We start from the raw sequence: 26924 nt of genomic DNA on the forward strand, positions 1-26924 counted from the left end.
CCCCCAGATCTTGGATTCGCGATGGCGGCGGCTCTGGGAGGTTTCTCGTCCCGTGGCTTATTCGTCTAAAGTTTTTAGGTCAGGACGGCTTAAATAGGCGGAGAATCGGAGTCGGAGGGGGTCTGGGGCCGCCAGACAACAGGGGGCGCGCCCCCCTTGGGCCGCGCCGCCCACACGTGTGGGCCCCCTAGGGCTCCCCTCTGGTGCCTCTCCGGTGTTCTGGAAGCTTCGTGAAATTATAAGATGTTGGGCGTTGATTTCGTCCAATTCCGAGAATATTTCCTTACTAGGATTTCTGAAACCAAAAACAGCAGAAAACATGAACTGACACTTCGGCATCTCGTCAATAGGTTAGTTCCGAAAAATGCATAATAATGACATAAAGTGTGAACAAAACATGTAGGTATTGTCATAAAACAAGCATGGAACATCAGAAATTGTAGATACGTTGGAGACGTATCAACCAGCGCCGCCACGGACACCTCCTCACGCGACTTCCACAGCCACGACCAAGCGCCACCGCCGCAGCTCCGAGACCAAGCACCTGCACTCGTGGCGATGACGCCCACTCCGGCCAGATGCGGTTGTCAAGGACCCGATTGCTTTTTCTTTTTCTGTTTAGGGAGCTTTGTGTAAAATTTACTCCGGCCAGATGCGGTTGTCAAGGACCCGATTGCTCTTTCTTTTTCTGTTTAGGGAGCTCTGTGTAAAATTTTGGATCTTCTTGTAATTTTATATCAGCCCTTGGATGTAGATTGCAAGGAAACATATCTCAGGTCATACAAGTGCTACCAAACAACATCTTACCAGAGTATCTCTCAACATATACGGGCTACCAAACATTGATAAAATCTCACCTCATCCTATCTGAGCTCAGCATTTCTCTGGTGGAAAGGAGATGTTGGGGTGACCGGGGCTACCAAACAAACCCTTAGCCAATCGTGTCTTTTGATGTGATCGTACGGTGAAAGTTGGCGTACTCACTCTGCTGTGGTAAGTTAATCGTGTCAACCTGCATGACATCACGTGGGCGAGGTCATGGTCAAATGGCTTTTGCGTTGCGTTGCGTTGCGTTGCCGTTGGCCCGTTGCGCGCGTCTCGAGAGTCTCGCATCGCTCGCGCGAGCGTCAGCCATGTATCTCCGCCCTCCTCGAAACCGTCAGGCCTCCCCGTTTGACGCATGCGAAGCTGCACCCGTGAGTACCCAGGCGATGGTCAGACCTTCACCTTTCCTTCTTTCTTTTCCCGGGGCTGAAATGGCAAAGTGTCAAGCTCTTTTGTTTTCGCCTGGTGTACGCCGCTTGTCAGCTTGTGTGTGTATGGCATGCAGGTTGCATATGTGCATGGGCATCGTGTTGTGTCCGACAGGCCCACCATGCTCCATCCAGCAACCAGCATGTGTCTACAAGCGATCAGAATCGGTTGTACACAAACCAACAAGCAAGCAAACTGAAGTCAGCTACTCGGCACATTTGTTTTGCTGTAAAACAATTGCCGTCGAATTAGTGTATGTCATGATTAAATTGCCAACAACAGTTTAGCACACAGTCACGGTTAGGTAGTACAAAATATGTTTACGTTGATCCTTTTCTTCATCCTTAACTGCTGGTAGAGAAGCAAAAACTAGGATTAAGATGTATTCTACTCTCTCCATCCCGAAAATAATGTTTTTTTTCGAGAAGGAAGGGGAGACTTATCCCCACCGCTTATTTATATTACTCGAAACGATCAGTCAGATACAAGATCTCGGATAAGAGAGAGAGAGGAGGGGGGGAGGGGGTTACATGGGACGGTACAATAGAGTATCACAAAGCACATAGGAAGAAAGAGCGAAGCGAAACCACAGCCTCACGGTCTCCAACCGCAAAGCGCCATCCCGAAAATAATGTTGTAGAATTCATCTAAATTTAAATGTGTCTAAACGTAATTTAATATATAAATCCATTTAGTGTATAAATACATCTAAATTTAGACAAATCTATGACATTGTTTGTATGACGGAGGAGTATAATGAATCTATTGAAATCAACTTGACACAGTAATAAATACATCTAAATTTAGACAAATCTATGACATTGTTTGTATGACGGAGGAGTATAATGAATCTATTGAAATCAACTTGACACAGTAATTGGTTGAAACAGGAAGTTTTTTTTGAGATGATAAAGAGGGAGTGGAATTCGGTAACATCTGGCTTTAATCCTATTGATATTTGGTTGAATAAACTGAGACATATCAGAAAGTTTCTTAAAGGTTGGGCAAAAAATCAAAGCGGGAAATACAAAAAAGAGAAAGAGAGATTATTAAACATTATTGATCATCTTGATATTACTGCAGAAACTACCCCGTTGAGTCCGCAAGAACGAGAGGAACTTAAAAAAGCAAATGAGGGTTTGCGTAAGTTAAGGCGTGAGGAAGAATCTAAATGGGCTCAACGTGCAAAAGTTAAGAATATCCAAGAAGGGGGAAATAATACGAGGTATTTCCATTTGATTGCAAATGGCAAACATCGGAAAAAGAATTTTTTTCAGCTTGAGCAACAAGAAGGAACAATTGTTGGAGAAGACAACCTTAAACTATATATAACTGATTTTTATAAAAAATTGTTTGGACCACCAGAACCGACCAACATAACTTAACTACTATATTATAGGGCAACGAACTTCTTTTTTCTTAGAATTTTGAGATCTGCCGTGAATTAATCTGTGTATACTTTTGGTGCTCTCTAGGATTTTTGAGAGTGGGAAACACCTATGCATTTTTTTTCACTTCCTTTGACGGGTGGCTGTACCATTTTTACACACGGTCAAAGCGGTGAGCCGCTTAACCATCGGTTCTCGATTCCCCACCCCTCCCATCTCTTCTCTCTGTCCGGGCATGCTCCTCTCGGCCTCTTCCAAATAGCCACATCCAGAGCCGCCGCCGTCGGCTCAGTCATCGGGGCAACTAACGCTGATCTAGCTGCCGCAGGACATCGGGAGGGAGGTGGGTGGCGGCGCCGTCGTCGGCATGGACGCGCAGCTTTCCTGCTCTTTTCTCTAGGTTGTGGCTATCTTGCTCCACTCCGTTGAGTACGACGCCGCCTTTGTCGGTGAGCTACATCTTCCTACTCTCTCGCCTCCATGTTCTTTCCCCTTCTCCTTCTATTCCTCACCATCGGTCAGTGAACGGCCAGGGAGGGCGTCGCGGCGGATGTGTGCGCGGCCCCCCACGGCGGCTGGCGCTGAACGGGTGAGCCGGGCGTTCTCGCCGCTGGAGGCGTTCGTGATCCGACGGCCGACAGCTTTGGGGGATCGATAAGGTGGAGATGGAGTCCTCACACCAGAGGAGGAGGGGCTGCTGGGAGGAAATCGCCTCCACAATCCCCGTCAGGCTCCACCGATCCAGCTACCTTGAACCGCGCCTGCCTTGAATGCCTCATCCAAGCTCACCTTCGGTGATGAGCCCAGCACCGCTGCCGCTTCACCGGTACGATCTCTTTTTCTGGGCATGTTTGAATTTCCAGTTTCCCCTGGATTTGTGGGGATTATCTCTCAGGATTAATTTGTTGTTGTGATTTGGGTTTGATTCGTTGGGTTAACTGAGTTTTAATGCTTCGGTTTTTGGCCTGCAGGGCCTCGCCCATGCTGACGCACACGCCCGTCATCCCACGCCCCTCGCCGTCACAGCTCTTTCCATCTGTAGCGAGGCGAATCTGCTCTTTCCAAAGAACCTGCAATTTCGAGTTCTGTACCATCTTGTGAAGGCCCCTGTCTACACCTACATGCACTGCAATCTGAAGCGACGCGGTCCTTCTCTTTCCAAGGAGCTTTTCTTCTCTCACGAAAAAACAAAGGGTAATTAGAGGCATCAGTCAGCAGTCTCAATAGATGCTGAAATTATGCATCTGGTGCGATCTAATAGATTCTAAAAGAAATCAATCACCTTCCCGCAAGATCCCATGAGAATCACCAACACATCACTACATAGATCACAACATCCCTTGGCTTGAGCTTCTTCTCCAAATGCAATTTGCAGGTAAAGTTTCCCGTGCCTCAAATCCAAATCTTCAGATAAAATTTGCCCTGCAGTACACAAAAATAAAATGCAACTTCAGAGAGAGATATAGAGATAGAGATAGAGAGAGGACCCGACTTATATGCAAGCAGATGCAGTGGATATATCAGCAAGTAAGGAGAGGATGTGAAAAAAAGGGCATGCTCGCTGTTAAGTCTGAGAACGTGAACCACATACATGGATCGGAGAAAAAGCAAGTAAATTGCTCAGGTTTTCATATGGGGAAAATTAAAGAAATAACTAGAGTAGTAGAAAATTTTGGTGCAGGTTTATAATTTGTTAGTGCTAATAATATTTAAAGTAGGTTTATCGAATTTCCCTTTCAAATATGTGGAAATGAATAAGAGCTGATCCAGGGGTGGCCATTCCTTTTTAGGCTCATTTCAGTTGCTGACTGCTGCAGGAATCTGCAAGGTCTTCAACACAGTAGAGGGAATCCACCACCAGGGTGAATGGTGGTCCTCTCTCTCTAGCTCTCTCCAAATGCCTCTTCTATCTTTTTTTTAGCAAAGATCCAGATTCCCTCTTCTATTTCCATGTCTTGACAAGTTTGAATTTCTCCAATAAGAACAAGAACATAATAGGTTTTTATAACATATTTTCAGTGGTTGTGCTCTTGCTGATGTTTGTTTTTAATCAAATGCTTGCAAATTAGTTGGGAATTTCCTTGGACCGTTACTTTCTATATACCTACAAGTTTGTGTTTGAGTAGCATTTTCGGAAAATATTGTGGACAGGCAAAGTAAGGTAAACGGCCGCACATCAAAGACCAAACTGTAATTATAAAGAGCGTTTTGTCCAATAAGACTGAAAAGAGAAGAGGAAATTTCCTATGTACTTTTAGTTTGGTACAACACCATAGATGGAGTAATGATTAACAAAACTTTCTTAACTTAATCATCTCCCCTGTCTTTGACAACGAATGGTTGTGCTCAAAGTCCATGTGCTAGCAACATATATGGCTGCGATTTTTCAGAAGATATATGACTTTCGAGCAACATACAATTTTATGTCGTAATGCAGTTTCTGACATGGTCACATCCCACTTTGGTATTATAAGTGTGCATAAGGTTTCGATGTTGTGCATAGATTTTTTTTATTATAGTACTATGTGATTTAGAGTTTTCTCTTTCAACCACAATAAGAAGGTACAAATGAGGCAACTAAATGGGTCAAATGGGTGCGGTTCTGCACAATAGATATCACCCTCTCTCTCTCTCTCTCTCTCTCTCTCTCTCTCTCTCTCTCTCCTTTTACCTTTTGTTTTTTGCTTTCATATGATTTTTTGCCAAGTACTTATCCTTGAGTTTATTCAGTTCCGTTGATTGAGAGATGTCTCCTCGACCTTGGTGATATCATTATCTTCAAATTGTTTATCTCTACATGTAGGTGTTGGAGCTCATGCGGCAATATATTAAGGATGAAATGAGGCCATGCAGAGTCATTTTTCTGACATGTATCATTGTGGTTCTTGTTTTCTATATGTACCTGTGAAAGGTATTTCCTTCTCTTGATTGGTACAGTTAAGTGGTTTATATGAAATATATAGCTGAATGATATTTAGTCAGTGTCTTCTGTACAGAAACATAGTAAACAACATCAGGCACTGAATCTTATGTCCTCTGTTTTCTAGCATGTCAGCTCTTTTATTGGACCAATTAGTGTGAACTTAACTAAGGGGAAAGTCGCAGATCTGCAGGGACCATTCGAGGGTGTTTGCCATTTCTTTTATACATTTTCTCACTTAGTTCTTCATTGCTCTCATAGAACTTGATTTAAAGTTTTTGGCTGAAGCCGGTTCCACAACTTGATTCAAAGGCCGTAAAAGGTGTCAAAGGCTGCCCGCATGATGTTGATTCTGGAAATTGCTAAGCTCACAAAACAATCCATGGAGCCTCGGCAGGGAAAACATACAGTACATGCTACATATAATTTCACCTTCTTGGGCATAGGTACTTCTGCATATCTGATAGACTATGGACATAGTCCGTGTTTACGTTCTTAAACTGCTGTAAATGCCAAATTTAGGCAGAAAATCGGCCATGGTAAATACCAATATATTTCTGGATAAGTGTAAGACATCATGTGTTTTCTTATGTTTTATGTGTTCTGCCCAATTTGATACCTCGAATGTAAGTCATGGGTATATTCTACATTTTGCATCATAATGATGATATATGTAAGTGCTTTCTTTGTGCTCTCACGGTTTTTGCGTCGCGACTCAAAAATGAGTCGCCAAACCCTGCGACTCATGTATAGTCGAGCAAAAAACATGTATAGTCACCATAAGTCGTTGTATAGTCGCGAGTCGCTGCCATTTTTGAAAAATGGCTCGGTGACTATACAGCGACTCAAAAACCATGGCTCTCACTATCATGATTAGTAACTATCACTTTAGGGATGTAGACAGAAGCATAGCATTTTAGTCAATACACAACAAAGTTTTCCACTTTAGTCGGAATGATTTAGTAACAATGACTCACTACCTATTTCCGGAATGTTCTGATAAACTAAAATCTCATTAATTTCTTTATATATAACATCACCGGAACAATCAAGTATATAGTAAAAAAGGAAAACATACATGCAAGTATCTGTTTAATTTTCTTGCATGAACACAGTGAAATTTCGACAAGCTGCTCCCCTGAATTTCTTTTATTTGTCCTTGCTTACCTACCAAATAATTATCTAGCTTTGATTCACATTGCAGGGAAACAATGGAAGAGTATACCAAGAAACCACTTCTCAATTGAGAGAACAATTAAAACAATGATGAATCTATACATTTGAAATTTCATGGTACTGGAGGGCCCTGCCATTCCTGCGCTTGATTGTTCTTCTGCTTGTGTGGGCACTTTTGGCTGGATCGCTAAATTATTACAAAAAGTTGCTTAACATGGTGGCATTCTTCCTTGGTAATATTGCGCCCGTAAATCTGATACCTACTATTCATACATGATCATGTACAAACTATTATCTGTTTTTCTTAAGTGATTGATTGGTTGTGGAGAATTAGAACTGTTAAAAGAGGATGCCTGACTACAACTCAGTTAGATGGGAGTCTCTGAAATTGTTCATTTTGAGTTATATGATCTGCCCGCAATTTAAACTCAGTGCCCCTAATTGAGCATGTACCAAGTTCTTTTGCTTTGGTCAAGACGAGTGACAATGATTCAGATCTGGTCTATGCATTACTACAAGTTAAGATGGCACGGCAACGTCTCCACTCTGAGTCTTGCCTGATCGCAATACTATCTATAAGAGCGCATACAATGTTGATGTATCATATCTTCAAGTGATGTTGTAATGGAGTTCTGTGTATTCTACGACGGCTCAATTTGTGCTATGCCTATAATCATTCATTTTCATTCTATTTTCCTTCTAATGTTTCTTATATTTCTTTGTTTCTACCTTTTGTATGCCTCTAATCTGTTTGATCACTGTGACTATGTTGTTATATATTTAGTAATCAGTTCTGCACCCTGGAAACAGAGATTTAATGACTGTTTCTATTGTCTCATGTTCATTTTATCTGTTTAACTTATTAAGTTCAGGATTAGTCTAAACATGTGTTACAAATTTAAGTATTATGTCCATGGTTTTCGCCAAATCTCCCATCAGCCAGCCACTATCCTGGCGCGGCGTGCCGCCGTGCCGATCTTTGCTAGTCTCTTTAATAGAGGGGGTGGTTCATGATATTCCGCAGATCTCAGCTATTGAAAATGACGTTCTAACAAATCCTTTTACTGAAGAGGAAGTGTTAGAGGCGATATCGAGGCGATATCACAGATGGAACATAATAAAGCACCGGGTCCTGATGGTTTTCCGGTGGAATTCTATCAAAATTTTTGGGAGGTAATAAAATCGGATTTAATGGCTCTTTTTAATGAGTTGAGTACTGGAGATTTGTCTCTTTACAAACTCAATTTTGGGGTCATCACTTTATTACCCAAAAAAGAGGATGCGGTACAGATTCAACAATATAGACCTATTTGCTTATTAAATGTATGTTTCAAATTTTTTACCAAAGTTGGAACAAATAGAATAACGGGGATTGCCCCAAAGGTTATTAGACCAACACAAACGGCTTTCATGCCGGGAAGAAATATTTTAGAAGGTGTTGTCATTCTCCATGAAACAATTCATGAACTTCATACAAAAAAACTTGATGGGGTATTATTTAAGATTGACTTTGAGAAGGCATATGATAAAGTTAAGTGGTCGTTCCTACAACAAACTCTGAGAATGAAAGGTTTTGCTACACAATGGTGTAGTTTAATTCAGAAATTTGTACAAGGTGGGAGTGTTGGAGTAAAGGTAAATGATGATATTGGTCATTATTTTCAAACAAAGAAAGGTTTGCGGCAAGGGGACCCTTTGTCCCCGATGTTATTCAACATTGTTGTAGATATGCTTGCCATCTTAATTGAACGGGCAGAAATTGATGGTCAGGTTGGAGGGCTCATTCCTCATCTTGTTGAGGGGGGTATCTCTATACTACAGTATGCCGATGATACAATCCTTTTTTTTGGAACATGACCTCCTAAAAGCTGTAAACATGAAGCTAATTTTATGTATTTTTGAAGAACTATCGGGACTCAAAATTAATTTCCACAAAAGTGAACTTTTTTGTTTTGGAAAGGCAAAAGATGAAGAGGATCAGTATAAACAGATCTTTGGATGTGATGTTGGATCTCTTCCCTTTAAATATCTAGGTATTCCGATCCACTACAGAAAACTGAAAAATTCCGACTGGTATCCAGTTGAAACACGGTTTGAAAGCAAACTGGGATGCTGGAGAGGAAAATTATTATCTTATGGAAATAGATTGGTTCTTATTAATTCAGTTTTAACTAGTTTACCTATGTTTATGCTATCCTTTCTAGAGATACCTATTGGGGTAAGGAAACGATTGGATTTCTATAGATCTAGATTCTTCTGGCAATCTGATGAAAATAAGAAAAAATATAGGCTTACAAAATGGAATATTGTTTGTCGGCCTAAAGATCAAGGGGGTTTAGGTATTGAAGTACTCGAACTCAAAAATAAATGCTTACTAAGTAAATGGTTGTTTAAGTTGTTGAATGAGGATGGGGTGTGGCAGGAATTACTACATAATAAATATCTAAGGAATAAAACATTATCGGCTGTACAATCCAAGCCCACAGATTCTTCCTTCTGGAAGGGCTTAATGCGGGTGAAGGAAGAGTTTTTTAATAGAGGCTTTTTTAAAGTTGGAAATGGTATGAGTACTCGTTTTTGGGAAGATGCCTGGTCAGGGAAAACCCCTCTAGCAAATCAATATCCGTCATTATATAATATTGTGCGTCACAAGAATGTAACAGTAGCTCATGTGCTTGCTCAAACCCCACTGAATATTAGTTTCAAACGGATGTTATTGGGCAACAGATGGACTTTGTGGTTGCAGTTATGCCAAAAACTAATGACGGTAAATCTAAATGATGAACAAGATCGTTTTGTTTGGGAATTGACAACCAATGGTAAATTTACGGTAAAATCTATGTATGAAGATCTTATGAGTGATCATACCCCATACCTGAGAAAATATTTGTGGAAAGTGAAAATCCCTTTAAAAATAAAAATATTTATGTGGTTCCTAAGTAACAAGGTTTTATTAACTAAAGATAATTTAGCTAAACGGAATTGGAATGGGTGTATGAAGTGTGTTTTCCGTGGAGAACAGGAAACTGTTGAACACCTTTTCATTGAATGCCCTTTAGCTAAACTTCTTTGGCGTATGGTTAATTTCACTTTTGATCTTCCACCTCCAACCAGTATTACAAATTTGTTTGAGAATTGGTTAAATGGGGTAGATAGACAATCTAAAGCTTTTATCCGTGTGGGGGTATCTGCTTTATGTTGGTCTATTTGGAGGACAAGAAATGATCTTATTTTTAATAAAAAACAATCTTTTCACTACTTGCAGGTTATTCATATGGTGGCTCACTGGGTTCAGTTATGGGCTCTCCTTTCGCCGGAGGGACTACGGGATGCCATGGCTTCTGGCTGCACACGGCTCCAGATGGTCGCTCAGGATATCTTGTGCCAGGCTGGCTGGCGACATACTAGGAGACTACAATGATTTTTAGTTATTTCATGTTCTTTTGGTTCCGCTGGTTGATTCTTGTATCAACTGTAGGCGATGATTGAGATGTGTTTTACGTAAGACTTTTTAATACGTTATTAATAAAAGGCTGTGTGCATCATCATGATGCAGAAACCGGGATTGAACTTCCCATTTCGAAAAAAAAAAACTGACCGTCAGACAAGCAAATTGGCCACCAAGAATTCAAGGACTCCTTGTTCCAAACTGTCAATGCCAACAAAATTCACTGTCTAATAGTACAGAGGCCAACTAACCTTTGTTCCCATCCTGCAAAGGCTTACGGTCACTTTTCTTTATAATACACAACATTGTCCTCACGGTGACAAGTATTCTCTTAGTTCTAAAATAAGTGTCACAACTTTATTTAGATATAAATGTATTAGATGCATCTATACGCTGAAATATGTCTCCATGCATCGTCATCTAGACAAATATGCGACACTTCTTTTGGAACGACGGTAATAGATATCGGAGGCCGTCGACCATTAGTGATTGCATTATAGCGTCGGTAGGGTGAAAGAATCGTAAGATGTGTGCGTCCCGACGTGCCTCGTCGGGTAGGGTTCTTCTCATTATATATGGGTACAATTACAAGTCCTATACATATACGATACGTATACAATTTGTCTATTCTAACACCCTCCCTCAATCTCAACTAATGAAAGGTTGAGATTGCGCTTACAATGCTCATACAAAGGTAAAGGGAGTGGTTTAGTAAAGATATCAGCAACTTGATCTTTAGACGAGATAAACCGAATCTGAAGTTGCTTCCGAGACACACGCTCACGAACAAAGTGAAAATCCACCTCAATATGCTTCGTCCTCGCATGAAAAACTGGATTGGATGACAAATAAATTGCACCAATGTTGTCACACCACAAGACTAGAGGTCGATGTTGGATCACACCAAGCTCTCTCAATAAGGATTGGACCCAAACAAGCTCAGCTGTAGCATCAGCAAGAGCTTTATACTCAGACTCAGTGCTCGATCTCGAGACAGTAGACTGTTTCCGTGCACTCCAGGCGATCAAATTTCCTCCATAGAATATAGCATATCCCCCCGTGGATCGCCGATCATCCATATTGCCAGCCCAGTCAGCATCAGAGAAAGCCGACAGTAGTGTGGAGGGAGAGGACCGAAAATGCAAGCCACAATGAATAGTGTGACTCACATAGCGAAGGATCCGCTTGACAGCAGACCAATGAGGTGTACGAGGCTCATGAAGGAATTGGCAGACCTTGTTAACCACAAAAGATAAATCCGGCCGTGTCACTGTGAGATACTGAAGACCTCCAACAATACTGCGATACTGAGTGGCCTCCTCAGGAGAAAGCGCATCACCATCCGAGCTGCACAGACGTTCAGAAGATGCCATAGGAGTAGTCACAGGAGCACACTTCAACATACCAGCGCGTGCAAGCAGCTCCAAGGCATACTTACGCTGCTGAAGAAGAAGATGACCAGCTGAAGGTGATGACACTTCAATACCCAGAAAATAATGGAGAGCACCAAGATCCTTCACAGAAAATTCAGACCGGAGCTTGCCAATCAATCTGGGAATAGCACCTTCCAAGGAGCTGAGAACAATAATATCATCAACATAAATCAATAGGAAGATGGTCACATCCGGGCGACGAAGAATGAACAAAGACGTGTCTGCCACTGATGGAGAGAAGCCCAAGGAGCCAAGGACGGAACTGAGACGAGCATGCCAAGCACGAGGAGCCTGCTTCAGTCCATATAGTGATTTGACCAGTCGGCAGTAATGATCCGGCCGAGAAGAATCAACAAAGCCAGGAGGTTGCCTCATGTAAACCTCCTCATCCAGGTAACCATGGAGAAAGGCATTCTGAATGTCGAGCTGACGAAGGTACCAGTGGTGAGAGAGAGCCATACCAAGTAATAACCGAATGGTAGCAGGTTTCACCACAGGGCTGAAAGTCTCATCATAGTCCAGACCATAGCGCTGTTTATATCCCTTAGCAACCAAACGGGCCTTGTACCGCTCAATAGAGCCATCAGCATGAAGCTTGACTTTAAAAATCCATCTGGAATCAATCAAATTAACACCAGGAATAGGAGGAACTAGTCGCCAAGTGCCAGTATCCTGTAGAGCTGAAAACTCCGCCTCCATAGCATCACGCCAGTGCGGAATACGCAAAGCTTCTTTATAATCCCGTGGTTCCTGAGTATGCTCTGATACCATGAAAGAATCGTAAGATGTGTGCGTCCCGACGTGCCTCGTCGGGTAGGGTTCTTCTCATTATATATGGGTACAATTACAAGTCCTATACGTATACAATACGTATACAATTTGTCTATTCTAACATAGGGGCCTTATGGGAAGGTCGTGTGCCACAACAACGACATGCTAGTGTTTTTTTGAATGGATTCCGCAGTTAAAGCGTGACTTGATCCTACGTAGGAGAAGTATCAACAATAGGCTTGAGTTGACTAGTGCATTCGGTTTTACCGGACTCCACAATACCACCCCAAAGCTCCATACTCCTTGACAATGATCTGAGTCGTCCACCCCTCAAAACTCTCTCTGCCATGACATTGATTTAAGTCGTTCAAGTCTCCTCAAACTGAAATGTGGGCTCATCTAACGAGTCTTAGAGCTCTTAGTGCCCCCGCTTGAGTTTGTTTTGAGTTATGTCAATGAGTTGCATGGCCATGGAACCATGAAGGACTTTTGTAGGGTACATGTTATTAACCAAAGGCTACCTTTTAGGAAATAAAAACGCAAGAATGAATTATATACAAAGTATGTTGTTTAGTTGCACCACATTGGACACACAAGATTTTTCATGGAAGATTAGGTAAATTGTATATTTGTCATCGAAGAAAAATAAAATTTACACGAGGTTGAACCTAAGGGAAATTTTGCTATTAAATTAGATGCATAGCGCCGTAGAAAAAATTGCTATGTTTTTCGATCATTTAAACTAAACAAACTCTCTAGGAATTTTCCTATGGAGTACCATACTTCAAAATAATTATGCATATTTCTTTAGACCATAGAGGATCTTAGTTTTATTAGGAATCTTTGTTATTCTTGTACACGACAAGTATTTGGAATCGGGGGGAATCAATAAAATTAACATATAATTTGACTAAACTATGTTATACGTCATGTTACTAGGAGGAAATGTCGCTGTCGGCATCATCTTTTTGTATCCGATCGAGTGTACAATAAGATAATTTTTTTTTGAAACGGAGGCAAAAGCTTTGCCTCATTCATTAATTAAGGAGAAAGTGCCCAATTTTTAGAAGAAAATCGGGGGAAAACCAACAACACACTAAGCACCCCGGCCAACCTGGCTACCCACACGAAGCACACACGCCATCGAGAAGAAAGACCATCGTTGAGGAAGTCATCGAGCGTCATCGTCGTTACTCCTCCACGAGCCAGCGATTCTGACTTCACCTTAGACGACCGTCACCGAGACCCTCGCCGCAAACGACATCATAGCCCATGTGAACCTATGCCAAACAGTCGACCCCCAAGCACGTCGAGGAGGAGGCAGCTCCGACTTCAATCGCGACCTTCAAAGGAGGAAGTCGCACGCCTTGCACCGACGCAAGCACCAATCAAGTGGCATCGTTGCCACAAGTCGCCTCGCAGCTCCGACTTCACCATCACGGCGGGGGTGATGAAGGACATGCCGCAACTCCGATCCGCTCACCATTGTCATCGTTGCCACGCAGCCCACGACGCCAACACCAACCATCTTCCACGGGTCCCTCTGACCTAAGCAACTCCAAATCGATTCCCTCAAGAGGGAAGACGATACAAGAGAGCCGCCATCGACCGATCACGATGGATCTAGGGATTTCCCCGGAGCTTTACCAGACAGGATGACAAAACATCACCTCGGCGATGCCTTCAAGAAGGAAGCGGCGCCCGAAACCATCGCCATCGCCGGCCTCGGCCAGCCACCGAGGACAAGGCATTAGCCCAGAATCTGTCCCGCCATCCTGCTTCGTGCTCCTGGCCAGACCCACCTTCATCCCTCAATCCCCATCTCCACACCTGCCCCGGCCATGGGCAGCACCACCGGCTGCCCTCCGCCGCTGCCGGAGGCCCAGCAGCACCACCCAACGCGAGGACGACCACCGCGCCCCGGACACAGCGCTGCCCCCGCGCCCATCCACCGCCGCACAGCCCGCCGCCCCGCCCATCGCGGCCTAGATCGGGCCTGGATGGCCCGCTCCGCTCGCTGCCACCATCGCAGCGGCACGACCCCGCACGGCCACCACGCGCCATCCGCAGCCAGCCGCGCCCGCCGCCGACGCCGCCGCGTCCGCCGCCGGTGCCGCGCCCGAGTGAGCTCCCTCTCACCAGGGTCGCGGGAGGGAAGAAACCGCCCCGCCGCGCAGCTTTGCCGGCCCCCCTCCGGCGGCGGCGAGGCAGGGGAGAGAGGGGGTGGGAGCTTAGAGCATCTCCAGCCGCGTCCCCCAAACCGCGCCGGATTGAGCGTTTGGGGGACGTGTTTTGTTCGTGCCTCCTTTGGGCGACGTCGCTCCCCAGCCGCGTCCCCCAAACGCCGCCCTAAATGAATTTTGGTGCACGAAAATAAAGGTTTTCATTCAATTTTGATTATATATTACAAAGTTTGAATGAAAACGGCTAGATTTCATCTAAACCTACACTACTGACCACCCGGCGGTGCGTTCGACGGCCCCGCCCCGTCGTCGCCTCCCCTACGCCGCAGCTCCTCCTGCGCGCGCCTCCTCTCCTTGCGTTCGGCGTTGCCCCGACGGCTCCGTTCCCGCCGCGCGTCCTCCTCCGCCCTCCCCTGCTGCGCCGCTTGGAGGGAGAGCTCGATGGCGCGTAGAATCTGTGCCTCTTCGCGGGCACGGGCGTCGTCCTGGAGCTTCTTCTCCGACTCGAAGGACTCGACGAGCGCGCGTTGCTGATCGGCCGTCTCGTCCGGGTGCGGCCCGTCGTCGTCGGACCACTCGAACTCGTCGTCGTCGTCGTCCTCCACCTCGGTCTCCTCCGCCTCAGCCTCCTCCTCCATTGGCGCATCGTCCTCCACATCTGTTGGCGCCTCCATCATCGTCGCCGCCAACACGTCGGCCTCCGCCGCCAACTGGTCCGCCCGCCTCCCCCAGATCGCCGCCAGCGCCGCCTCCCGCTGCCGACGCTCCTCCGCCACCAGCTGCTGCTGGCGCTCGATCGACTCCCGCCGCCGGCGCTCGATCGCCTCCCGCCGTTCTCGGTACAAAGACATCCCGCTCAACGCGCTGGCGCCGGCGCTCGTCAACCCACCGCTGCTCCATCTCCGCCCGGCACGCACCGTCGCGCCTCCTGTCCGTCGAGGCGTCGGACGCCTCAACGGTGGCGCTCGCGCTCGTGCCACGCCATCGCCGCCGCGGCCTCGCCGGCGGCGGGGCCATGGGCGCAGAACGCCGCTAGATCCGCCGCTGCGCCGCCTCCCCGTGGCTGGCGGGCTCGCCGCCGCATTGCCTCCCGCCGCTGCTGACGGTGTGCGCGCCACCGCTCTTCCCGGGCCGCTGCTGAGGGGTCGGTGTCGACCTGCGTTTCCGGGACTGCAAGTGGAGGAGACGGCGGTGGAGGGAAGTGGCCAGCGCCGGGGCGGTTCACCATTGCTACTGGTGGAGGAGACGGCGGTGGAGCGACGAGGGCTGTGTTTGTTGCCGGCGGGGTGTGGTGGCTACCATTGAGCCGGGAGACCTTTTATAGACGCCGGCGTCGGGAAGAAAGCGCGGGAACAGGCGAGAAGAGGCGGGAAGAAAACGCGGGAACGGGCGATGGCGTGCGCACGCCGGCGACGCGTCTCGTCGGCGCAGCACCGACGAGACGTCTCGCCTGCCCCTCCGTCGCCATTAAGGCAAAGATGCCACCGTGTGTCACTGCGCGCGAATAACTTCCGTCGCGAGGTAGGCGACGGTTAGGTTAAAATTAACCGTGTCGCTGACGGGTCGGCCCCGCCACTCTCCGCCTTGCTTTTCGTTGTGTCCGGCGTGCCCGGTGCGTCCCCTGTGGGACGGGGACGGGCTCGGGGCGCCGGACACCGTATGGGGGCGCGCCGGACAAAAAAAGGCTTTGGGGGACGCGGCTGGAACGCTTTTTTTGTCCGGCGCGCCCCAAATCCCTTTGGGGGACGCTTTGGGGGACGCGGCTGGAGATGCTCTTAAGGGTGGCGGCGGCAAGGGTTCCTCCCTTGTCGCCAGAGGAGGGCGGTGGGGGAAAGAAGCTCTTTTTTACAATATGATAATATGATAATTCGAGAGGCTTAGATTAAGATTAAGATGTTCTACCAGTATTAAAGTTTCAACGGCGACGATGTGAACGCCCACCTCATCACAAAACCCCCGTGAAGCCGTTAAAACCCCACCATGGCACCACCGTTCCTGATCCCGTAGGGCCCCCAACCAAAAGGCAACATCCGTAATCCAGCCAACCAATGGTGCGTGGACATGTCAGCAGATCCCCGCCACGTCACCGCAGGATCAGAGCAAAAAGCGTGCCCGCCTTTGCTGGTCCCGCGCGCGCGGGAGATCCCCTCTCGCTTTCCCTCCAAATAGCATCCCTCGTGCCAACAATGTGCCTACGCTTCTCGCCCACTTTGCAGCCACCACCCTGAGCTAGTCACGTATTTTTTAGGGGGCAATGGCGAACGGCGGCGGCGGCGGCCGGCGGCGAAAGGGGGCGCGCCGGGGTAAGACAAAGAAGAAGACCAAGTACCTCAGCCTCAGCCGCCACCTCTCCCAGGCGGCGGAGGTCGTCGTCCACAGGTCCGAATCTCTGTCGGTGGAGGAATCTTTGCCACCCTCGGCGCCGTCGACGGAGGAGGCGGCGCAGACGCTCGAGGACGACGGAGCCGGCCATGAGCAGCAGCAGCTCGACCCGTTCGCGCTGCATCCCGAGGCGCCGTCCACGCTGTTCGCGGCGGCGCCGTCGCTCAACGACATCCTCGGCGCCTCCTCCCCCTTCTCCTCCGGCGGCGGCTCGGGGGGTTCATCCTCGTGCGCCCCCTCCCCGGACGCATCCGGCGGGAGCGGCCGCTTCGAGGGCGAGGAGGAGGACCTGGCCCGGCGCGCGCTCCGGGGCAGGGAGCGGTGGGTGTACTGCAGGAGCAGCTCCTCCTCCCCCAGCGCCGCGACGGCGACCACCACCACCACCACCACAACCTCGTCCTCGTGCTCGTCGGCGGCCAGCACGGGCGCCGCCTCCGCCTCCGCGCGGCTGCCGCTGCTCAAGCTGGACTACGACGAGATCCTGGCCGCCTGGGCGGGCCGCGGGTCCCTCTACATCGGAGCCGCGCCGGCCCTCGCGGCGCCCAAGCTGGAGCCCGACTCGGTAAGCACTCAGTTCAGATCCCCCTTTGCCTTCCTCGGAGCCGGAGGGGACGACACGCGTCCCTGAATCGTGACACGTGCCTGTGCAGGTGCTCGTGGAGGTGGCGCCGGGGCGGCAGGCGGCGGCGTGGACTGCGCCGGATGCGACCGGGAGGGCGGAGAGGGTCAGGCGCTACAAGGAGAAGCGCCATGCCAGGCTCTTCTCCAAGCGGATCCGGTACGAGGTTCGCCGCATCAATGCCGTCCGGCGGCCGCGCTTGAAGGTAGCTACTCCCATGATTCGCCATCGCTGCACTTTTAGCATATCTCAACTTGGGGCCTGCAGCTCCTTTATTGTGACTGTGATCTTAGCAATAGCATGTCGAATCATCAGTAATGTTCTGAACCGCGGAATGCAATTGGGCGTCTGGGATAGAGCAGGATTAGATTCTACTCAAGAATTCGTGTGCAAATCGGCGATTATTGAGACTAAACTTACGGTCCCAGGAAGAATTGAATGAACTGGTCATATAGAACTCAAGATTTCGACAAGGACTATGTAAATATAGCCTCAGAATTATGGTCCCGTGCTGATGCTGTTATTTTTCTGACGACTGCAAATGATGCACAACACATATGCCCACCTCGCCTAGACAGAAATGAATACCGTGTCTTGAAATCCTTTTCCCCTTTTATTTCATTTCTAGCAAACAGGAGGCAGTGCACCTTATGTGATTCTTGCTTGCGCATTCAGTGCTTTCTTTCATATGCATAGCTGCATCTTGCATACTAGTAATGCTGTGAATAAACCAGTCAGTTACTCCATTTTGTCACTCAACCCTACTCTGACCAACTATGTGCATCTTGCTTCACTGAATTACAGGGCCGTTTCATCAGGGGGAACGAAGGTGTTGCCATGGCCACCTGAAGCGAGCTCCAGCCTTTATCGCAGTGCTTGCTTCATTCAGTTACAAGAATGGGTAATACATGCATCCATCCGTGTGTCACTCCGTTCCAACTGTAGAATGTAAATTATCAGGTTATTAGTCTCCAGGCTGCCATAACCCAACCCCAGTTTCTTGTACCATTCCCAAGCTGCGAGCTTGAGCAGCAAGTGCAGTGTCTGTGTGGATCATGTTGTTTGCCAGCTTTGTAGGATGAAAAATAATAGAACTTGATTTGGTCATAAATTTCCAGTCTGGTGCTGCGTTTTGTTCTTCAGTTTGAGGCGGAGGTGCTGGCTGCAGTTGGGTGAATGTTCAGAACTTCAGATGCAGCTACATTTGTCAAAGGTGATGTCAATTTTACACGACTTTGTAATGGCTTCTCAGAGTCTCACGGTCTGAAAGGCAATACAGGGAGATCATAGCTGAATACATCTGCTACTGTGTCAGTCTGCCGTTTACAAGCCAAGCTGTAGCTTTAGTTGCAAATGCGGCGTGGATCATGCTGGTTGGCAGCTTTGTAGGATGAAGATAATAGAACTTGATTTGGTCGTAAATTCAGTGCTGCGTTTATTCTCTTCAATCTGATGCGAAGCTTCTGCTGTTGGGTGAATGTTACCAACCTCAGATAATCTACCTTTCAGAATCTCATGGTCCGAAAGGCAATATGGGGAGATCATTCGCTGGATACACGAGAGCTATCCGCTACCGCTGGGTGAGAAGATTTGATTCGTTGTGCCGTTCTGTGTTTCTCTTAGAGTAAAAAAACACACTAGAGGTTGAATCTGATAGTCCCAAGAAAAATATCACACCCTGAACTTAGCAACCCGCCTGACGGAATACATGCTGCTACCTGGCTGGCACATATAATCTTGGCTTATACTGCCACCTGAGTTATAGTGCTCCCTCCGTTTAGTCAAAGCCAAATTGTATAAAGTTTGATAAAAAATGTAAGATAAAAAAAATCAACTTCATGACACCAAATACATATAGTATGAGAATATGATTTATGAAGATTTTAATATCATATATTTTACATTACATATGTTGATTTTTTTAGATATTAGGTCACTTTACAAACTAGACGTTGAGTAAACCCAAAGCGCGAGGTAAACAAAAACATAGAGAGTTTAAGAAGCGCGATTCGCGTGACAGAATTTCCCGCCAAAGAAAACAAGCCCAAACCACCTCAGATCCTCGTCTTCTAATAGTGATAGTGTACCAGAAAATTTACCTGAAAACATATTGTACCAGAAAGCAGGCGCCCCTGGCTTTCGAGTACTTCAAGCAATGTAATGGATACAAGCTAGGCCTTCACTTTATGCCATTGTTGGATCCCATGGATTGTCCCAAGTGGGAGCTATGATATGCTACATACAAAAAGGGTTCAAGCACGCAGAGGGGGTGTGGATGGGGACAATGTATTAGCGGTCGTTGATCTCTAAGAGGGTGACCCAAGCAATTGTGGTTGTGTATCTCGTTCAAGGGCCCATGAGGCCACCAAGTCCGATCTCAAATGTGATGCTTCTACACTTGCATTGAGTGAGACGTTAATGGCCAACTAGGAGGAGGCAAATGCTAAAATGGATGAGAAGCGACGCCGGGAGAAAGAGGCCACATGTGCTAGCTTCATTGACCTTGCAAAGAGACCTCCTGAAATCCAAGCCATTGAGGTCGAGGCCAAATTGCTCACCGAGGAGAATCGAATCATGTTCACCAACTTGAGCCTTATGAACCCCATAAACCGCGCTTAGTTCAAGAAGAAGCAATAAGCATCCAACAATGTGATGCGTGATCTCACTTATCTACCTTACCTTGTCTATTCCGTATAAAACTTAAGCCATTTTGCACTGATTCGGTGCTATTGTGCGTGTACTATTGAATTTCCTAATTAGTGGTAATTTGTTAGTACTATATTCGCGTTTTCGTGCTATTTTCACTTATATGTTGCCCAATTGAGTAAATAGGAAAAAAGTTGGCACAAGGCCAGCGCAGATCAAATGGGCTTGGCAACATCATTTTTAGGACGAAGGGAGCAGGAAAAAAATATTCCATGTCCAAATAGTGCACCGAACTTTCAAATACTGTCAAGTAGGGAATCCTCTCTAGGATGTACTACCACCATCAAAATTGTAAGATATTTTAGTAGGAATTATGTTTTCTTAATGAACGAATTGTATTTTTTGTCTATATGATTCATTCATTTTTTTAATCATTTCCCGGTGTGCATTGAGAAAACTACTGCTTTCCCATTTTGAAATAGTGGTATACACTACAAGAATGGGCTGATATGCCGAGGGCTGGGAACCCTCGGTGTAGCCTGTTTTGGCCGTCGGCGTAGGCTACGCCGAGGGCAACCCTCGGCATAGCTCCTCGGCGACTACCTCCCTCGGCGGAGCCACTATTGCTATCGGCGTAGAACGCTATGCCGACGGCAAAAACGTCGGCATACTAATTTAAAATTTTCAAAATTCCTTTTTCAAAAAAAATTCAAAAAAATCTTTTTTTGATTTTCCCCTCGGCATAGAGTTTTAAGATTTTTTAAATTTTATTTTGTTTTACACCACTTTTTTTTTCATCTTTTTACTTGTTTATCTTTCACTTGAGACACTTTCAACTCTAAGTACAATTAATCTTAGGTCAAATTACAATCATGGTTAAACTTTCCTGTTGGTCACCCATCCTCACACTACTCCAGCCTCAGCACGCTTAACTTATTGGTTCCATTCGGATGAGCTTCCATTAAAGAATTGACACCTAGCTGATAATAATAGCATATCAACCTTATTAACCCTTGGGCCGTGATGTCACACCTCTTTAATTTTGAATTCAAAACAATTACTTAAGTAAACAACCATGAATATATAAGTAATAACAATATTGAATTCAAACAACAATGAAATTATTTTACTTTTTGGTCTTTTTTCTAATTAATATGGAATAGTTAATATCTTTAAATCAGAAAATCTAAATTCCACAAATAATATGTCTAAATCGATAAAAAATGTGAGGAATCTAAATATAACATCCATATCATCTTTTAAACCTAAAAATTAGAGGAATCCAAATATGACGTCCAGTTTGCCATCTGGCCAAAATGGCCCCCCTCGAGAGATGCGAAATGGCCGTATCGGGCGTGCTGGTGCACCATTCGCCAACACGCTAAACGGACGAAAAATATCACATAAAGTGATGTGTTATAGACCTAAAAACATTTTTCCTAGAATTTATTGAGTGACGGAAAGTGTACCCTAGTTCAAATTCGATCAGTTTCCAGCGGATTCTGCGGGACACCCCAGTAAGCCGCAAGGATTCCCAGATAGCTAGCGCACACATATGGCATGTGATATGTTGTGCGGAGGCAGTGTCCTACCACTACGAGGTCTTGCGCAATACTAAAATGCGCCTCATGTAGCTGCTTCACAAAAAAACGTTTTGGCACCCCGAAAATGAAAAAACCATCGCCCATGGGTCGGATTGGAAACCCGCTCTCGGGGCCTTGCTTACCATCCCATGGATCACGCGTGTGCCAAATATGGCCTCGTTTCGATAAACTATGCATTGTCACGGGTCATTTCCTACTCATAATTCCTCTAAAAGCCATAGAACTTCGGACATGATAGCCCTATTTGTGAAGGGTTTTCCAAAATAATTGTCGTATCCCAATCCCTACTTTTGGAGTGGTTACTAGGACACACAAATGACGCCATGCGAAGCCGCGAGATTTTCTAACTTCGTTTAAATTGCTATCTGGCCAAAACGGGACCCCCGGGAGATGCAGTATGGCCGTATCGGGCGCGCGGGTGCACCCGTTCACCATTGCGCTAAACAGAAAAAATTAGCACATAAAGTGATGTGTCGTAGACCTAAAAATATTTTTTCCGGAATTTATTAAGCGACGGAAAGTGTACCCCTAGTTAAAATCCGGTCAGTTTCCAGCGGATTCAGCGGGACAACACATGAAGCCGCAGGGATTTCCAGATAGCTAGCGCGCATATATGGCATGTGATATGTGGTGCGGAGGCGGTGTCCTACCACTACACGGAGGTCTCGCGCAGTACTAAAATGCGTCTCATGTAGGTGCTTCACAAAAAAACATTTTGGCACCCCGAAAATGAAAAAACCATCGCCATGGGTCGGATTGAAAATCCGCTCCCGGAACCTTGCTTCCCATCCTAGGGACCACGCACGTGCCAAATATGGCCTCGTTCCGACAAATTATCCGGTGTCACGGGCCGTTTCCTACTCATTTCCCCTAAAAGTCATATAACTCCGGATGTGATACCCCTATAATTATGAAGGGTTTTCCAAATAATTTATGTATCCCAATTCCTACTTTGGGAGTGGTTTCTGGACACATAAAATGACACCATGCGGCTCCACGGGATTTTCTGACTTCGTTTAAATTGTCATCTGGCCAAAACGCCCCCCCCCTCCCAAGGAGATGCGGTATGGCTGTACCGGGCGCGCTGGTGTACCCGTTCACCATCGCGCTAAACAGAAAATTTTTAGCACATAAAGTGATGTGTCGTAGACCTAAAATTTTTTTCCCGGAATTTATTCAGCGACGGAAAGTGTACCCAAAACCCGTAAAGTTTCTAGCGGATTCGACGGGACACCGCAGGAAGTCACATGGATTCCTAGATAGCTAGCACACATATATGACATGTGATAGGTGATGCGGAGGTGGTCTCCTACCACTACACGGAGGTCTCGCGCAATACTAAAACGCACCCCATGTAGCTGCTTCACAAAAAAACCGTTTTGGCATCACGAAAATGGAAAACCATCGCATGTGGGTCGGATTGAAAATCCGCGCATGGAGCCTTGCTTCCCATCCCAGGGCACACACACGTGCCAAATATGGCCTTGTTCCGACAAACTATGCGGTGTCAGAGGCCGTTTTCTACTTATTTCCTCTAAAAACTATAGAACTCCGGACTTGATAGCCCTGTTCGTGAAGGGTTTTCTAAAATAATTGCTGTATCCCAATTCCGTCTTTTGAAGTGGTTACTAGGACACATAAAATGATGCCATGCGGCTACGCGGAATTTTCTGACTTGATTTAAATTGCCATCTGGCCTAAACGGGAACCCGGGGACATATAAGAAAATGTTTGAATTGTTACTATGTTAACATGGTACTGTACATGATTCAAATATACATGATTTTGACATAAACGGATAAAGGATGTTTTTCTGAATATTTTGATACCTTTTACGTATTTTTCTGACGTTATATAAATTAGTTATGATATTTACAAAATTAGACAAATTTAAAGGATGGCCTACGCCAAGGGTGGCCGTCGCCGTAGCCCTGTCTACGCCTAGGGCCAAAGGTATGCCGAGAGCTGCCCTCGGTGTAGACCTTGCTACGCCGACGGCAATGCTACATCGAGGGTCAGATTGGTAGGCTGGCCTGGCTGGGCCATACGCCGACAGCCCCGACTTTTGGCCGTCGGCGTATCGCGCCATTCCTGTAGTGATAGATGGAAAGAAAACAACATGCAATATTAAATACTACCTCCATCCTAAGTCATAAGGCTTTTTTAAAAGTCAAACCAAATAAAATTTGACCAAACTTTTAGAAGAATATGTCAACATATATGGTATTTTATAGATGTCATATATGAAAATATATTTCATTATCTATTTAATGATATTGATTTTGTATTTTGCATGTTAATGATTTTGGATAAAAATTTGGTCAAACTTAACATAGTTTGACTTTCTAAAAATAATATAAGCCTCTTAAGCTTTGGGATTGAGGGGATTTTTTTTATCTAGGTCAAAATTGGGAATCAAACTTTAAAGTAGTGCCAAATAGGGAATTGTCTCTAGTAGGTATTACCTCCATCCAAATTATAAGACATTTTAGTATAGGTACTACCTCCATCCAAATTGTAAGAAATTTTAGTAGGATATTTTTAGCCGACCAAAAAATCTTATAATTTAAAAGAGAGAAATATTTGCTAGCCGTAGCCAGCTACTTAGTTTATGCCCCACAATCATGGACCAATCATCACATCACATATCATATTGAAACACGATCAAACGAAATATGAAACGAGGATGGAGCAACGATTTATAGGAAACACACGAGAGAGTTACATGAATTTTACACGCATGCGCACACACACAGATGATTATGACAGACGTGATAGATATATCCCCTTCCTCTTTTCTCCCGGTCTGCCAAACAATGCAACCAGAAGAATATAGGTCAGACCAACCGACACTGCATTTTTTGTGTACTCGCCCAGTTTTGCTTCTAGGTGTGCGCGTTTTGCCTTATCGGGGTCGATCACCTGCAAAGGTCAAACATAAGTGGCATTCTTAAAATTTTGATATATAGGGTTTTGATTACCTTATACCATTCATGGATGTTTTGTTCTACGGGTCTAGTTAAATGCGTAACACAAAACATTTACTAGTCAGTTCCGATGAAATACCCAAATTATACGACTTTTCAGCAGACTATTTTTACCTACCAAAATATATCTTATAATTTAAAATAGAGGAATATTTGCTAGCGGTGGCCAGCTACTTTTATGCCCCACAATCATGACCTGCCATCTCATATATCCATCTTAATACATGATGATGATCCAACGAAATATGGAACGAGGATGAAACAAAGATTCATATATAGGAAACACACCAGAGTTACATGAATTTTGCGCATACACACACACAAACACACGCCCCACAGAGATGACTATAACTCAAGTGATGGATCTATGTTCTTAGTGTACGGGTTGCCAAACAATGCAATCAAAAGAATATGGGTAAGACCAAACGATGCTGCATTTTTAGTGTACTCAACGAGTTTTGCTTCTAGGTGCGCGCGTTTTGCCTTGTCTGGGTCGATCACCTGCATAAGTCAAACATATATAAGTTGTATTCGTAAAATCTGGGTACATATAAGGCTTGATTACCTTTTAGGAAATTCACGGATATTTGGTTCTACGGGTCTAGTTAAATGCATAACACAGAGAAGGTTATTCTTTTAAACATTTGGAAACGAAACTACAATTTCTTCTACGAAATTCAACAGCTATGCAGTTCGAATAATTATACGACGGTGACAGAGTTACAGGAAATTTAGAATGTGCTGCTAGAGAGATAAAGGAAATCCACAGATGCGTCCCCTGGATGAATCATCATAGTGCTATTTTTGTTACAAGAAGATAAAAGGGAAAGTCGGTGTGTGCGGGTAAGGTACCTTGGCGTTGCTGCTTCGCCCGCGACCGGGGTTGGAGAAGGGAGATATACGAGGGGCATAGGCAGGCTTGCCGCTGTGGAATAGCCTCGGCAAGAGGCTCTGCTGCACCTCCTTGACAGCCACCGCAGCCTGCGTTGGCAGCAACGCGCGGTCTCCAATTCTCCTCGCCGCGTATCGAATCGCCGCTGCTGCCATGACTTCCTTCGCTTAATCCCGTCGGATCCTAGAGCCCGCCTTGCGTGTGTTTATTTGTGGACTAGGAGACAGGGAGGGCTTGGCCTAATATACGCCGGCGATCGGTGGTGTTCCGAGTCCATGGCGACTACGCTTTGGTCTACGTCTCCGTCCCCGCCACCAAATCCAATCGAGAGAGATTGTGGCCGGATCTTGCCAGGTTAGGGTTCCTCGCTCGATAGTCTCCTCTCTGACTCCAAGTCTATCCCAGGGATATGACCATTCATTTGTCTACTGATGAAAAGAACATAGAGGCACTAGGAGATGAGAAGGATTCGTTTTTGCATCAATGGGTGTGTTTACCGGTTCTCAATATGACACATTTTTTTTTTTAGAAACACAGTACAATTCTCTCCTCTAACCATGAATATGATGGCGCGGTGCACTGGCAACTCAAAGACATGGGAAAACTGACACGACTTGATGAAAAGATGAAAAAACAAAAAAAAAGCCACCATATGGTGCTACTTTAGGATCTCTGTTCTCGCTAGAAAACTGTTGTCATGTATACTAAAATAGAATTTACGATCTATGATATTTATGCAAGACAATTCCATGAACTTCGATTAATTCCAGTTGAGGTTTGCTACATTGTGCGATCCGCACATACACGACCTTGGCCACGCCGTGTGGTAGGGTGTGCCCTCGCGGCGTCTTGGCGTCTCTAGCACGACAATTTCATGAACTATGTAAGTCAAGTTGCAAGTATATATTAATTTATGATAGGATAATTTACAATTTTATATATAAGTGGATTTTTCCCTCCTAAGTGTCAACACTCACCGATGCTACGACAAATCCTTACAACCACCAATGCTGCTTATGTACAATACAATGATCATATACAATACCAGTTATTATTATCAGACTTAATTTTTGTGTCTTTCTTATGTCCATTTATTTACTTGATTATTAGGATCAACTTTATGCACATAATTTCAATGTATCTTGTATCAAATTTCGTTATCAACAACCTTGAAACCCATTGTTTAAAAAGCAAGATATACATTACTTCTACCAATTTAAG

General features: G+C 45.5%; 2 protein-coding genes and 1 long non-coding RNA gene across 9 annotated transcripts; 2 read left to right on the plus strand and 1 right to left on the minus strand.

Annotated features, from left to right (window-relative positions):
- The first annotated feature begins 2787 nt into the window (after positions 1-2787).
- LOC127314351 (uncharacterized) lies at positions 2788-7427 on the plus strand. 7 transcript variants are annotated; one of them, XR_011748402.1, is made up of 6 exons: positions 2788-3091; positions 3176-3468; positions 3614-4017; positions 4460-5553; positions 5690-6008; positions 6767-7427. It is a non-coding gene; the product is annotated as an uncharacterized lncRNA (long non-coding RNA). The 7 variants fall into 7 exon arrangements; XR_011748404.1 differs by having other exon boundaries at positions 5824-6008; XR_007859600.2 differs by having other exon boundaries at positions 4460-4511; positions 5446-6008.
- A 9292-nt stretch (positions 7428-16719) lies between these two features.
- LOC127314350 (uncharacterized) lies at positions 16720-18685 on the plus strand. The gene is made up of 3 exons (XM_051344808.2): positions 16720-17517; positions 17606-17779; positions 18379-18685. Exons 1-3 carry the CDS (start codon positions 16828-16830, stop codon positions 18421-18423), a joined length of 909 nt encoding a protein of 302 aa, XP_051200768.1. The 5' UTR covers positions 16720-16827; the 3' UTR covers positions 18424-18685.
- Positions 18686-25057: 6372 nt separating this feature from the next.
- LOC127312326 (uncharacterized) lies at positions 25058-26146 on the minus strand. Its single transcript, XM_051342860.2, has 2 exons — positions 25664-26146; positions 25058-25312 (listed from the first exon to the last, which is right to left on the minus strand). Exons 1-2 carry the CDS (start codon positions 25856-25858, stop codon positions 25157-25159), a joined length of 351 nt encoding a protein of 116 aa, XP_051198820.1. The 5' UTR covers positions 25859-26146; the 3' UTR covers positions 25058-25156.
- Between the last annotated feature and the right edge of the window lie 778 nt (positions 26147-26924).

Source organism: Lolium perenne, chromosome 7, assembly GCF_019359855.2.
Source record: "Lolium perenne isolate Kyuss_39 chromosome 7, Kyuss_2.0, whole genome shotgun sequence".
Classification (NCBI taxonomy): Eukaryota; Viridiplantae; Streptophyta; class Magnoliopsida; order Poales; family Poaceae; genus Lolium; species Lolium perenne.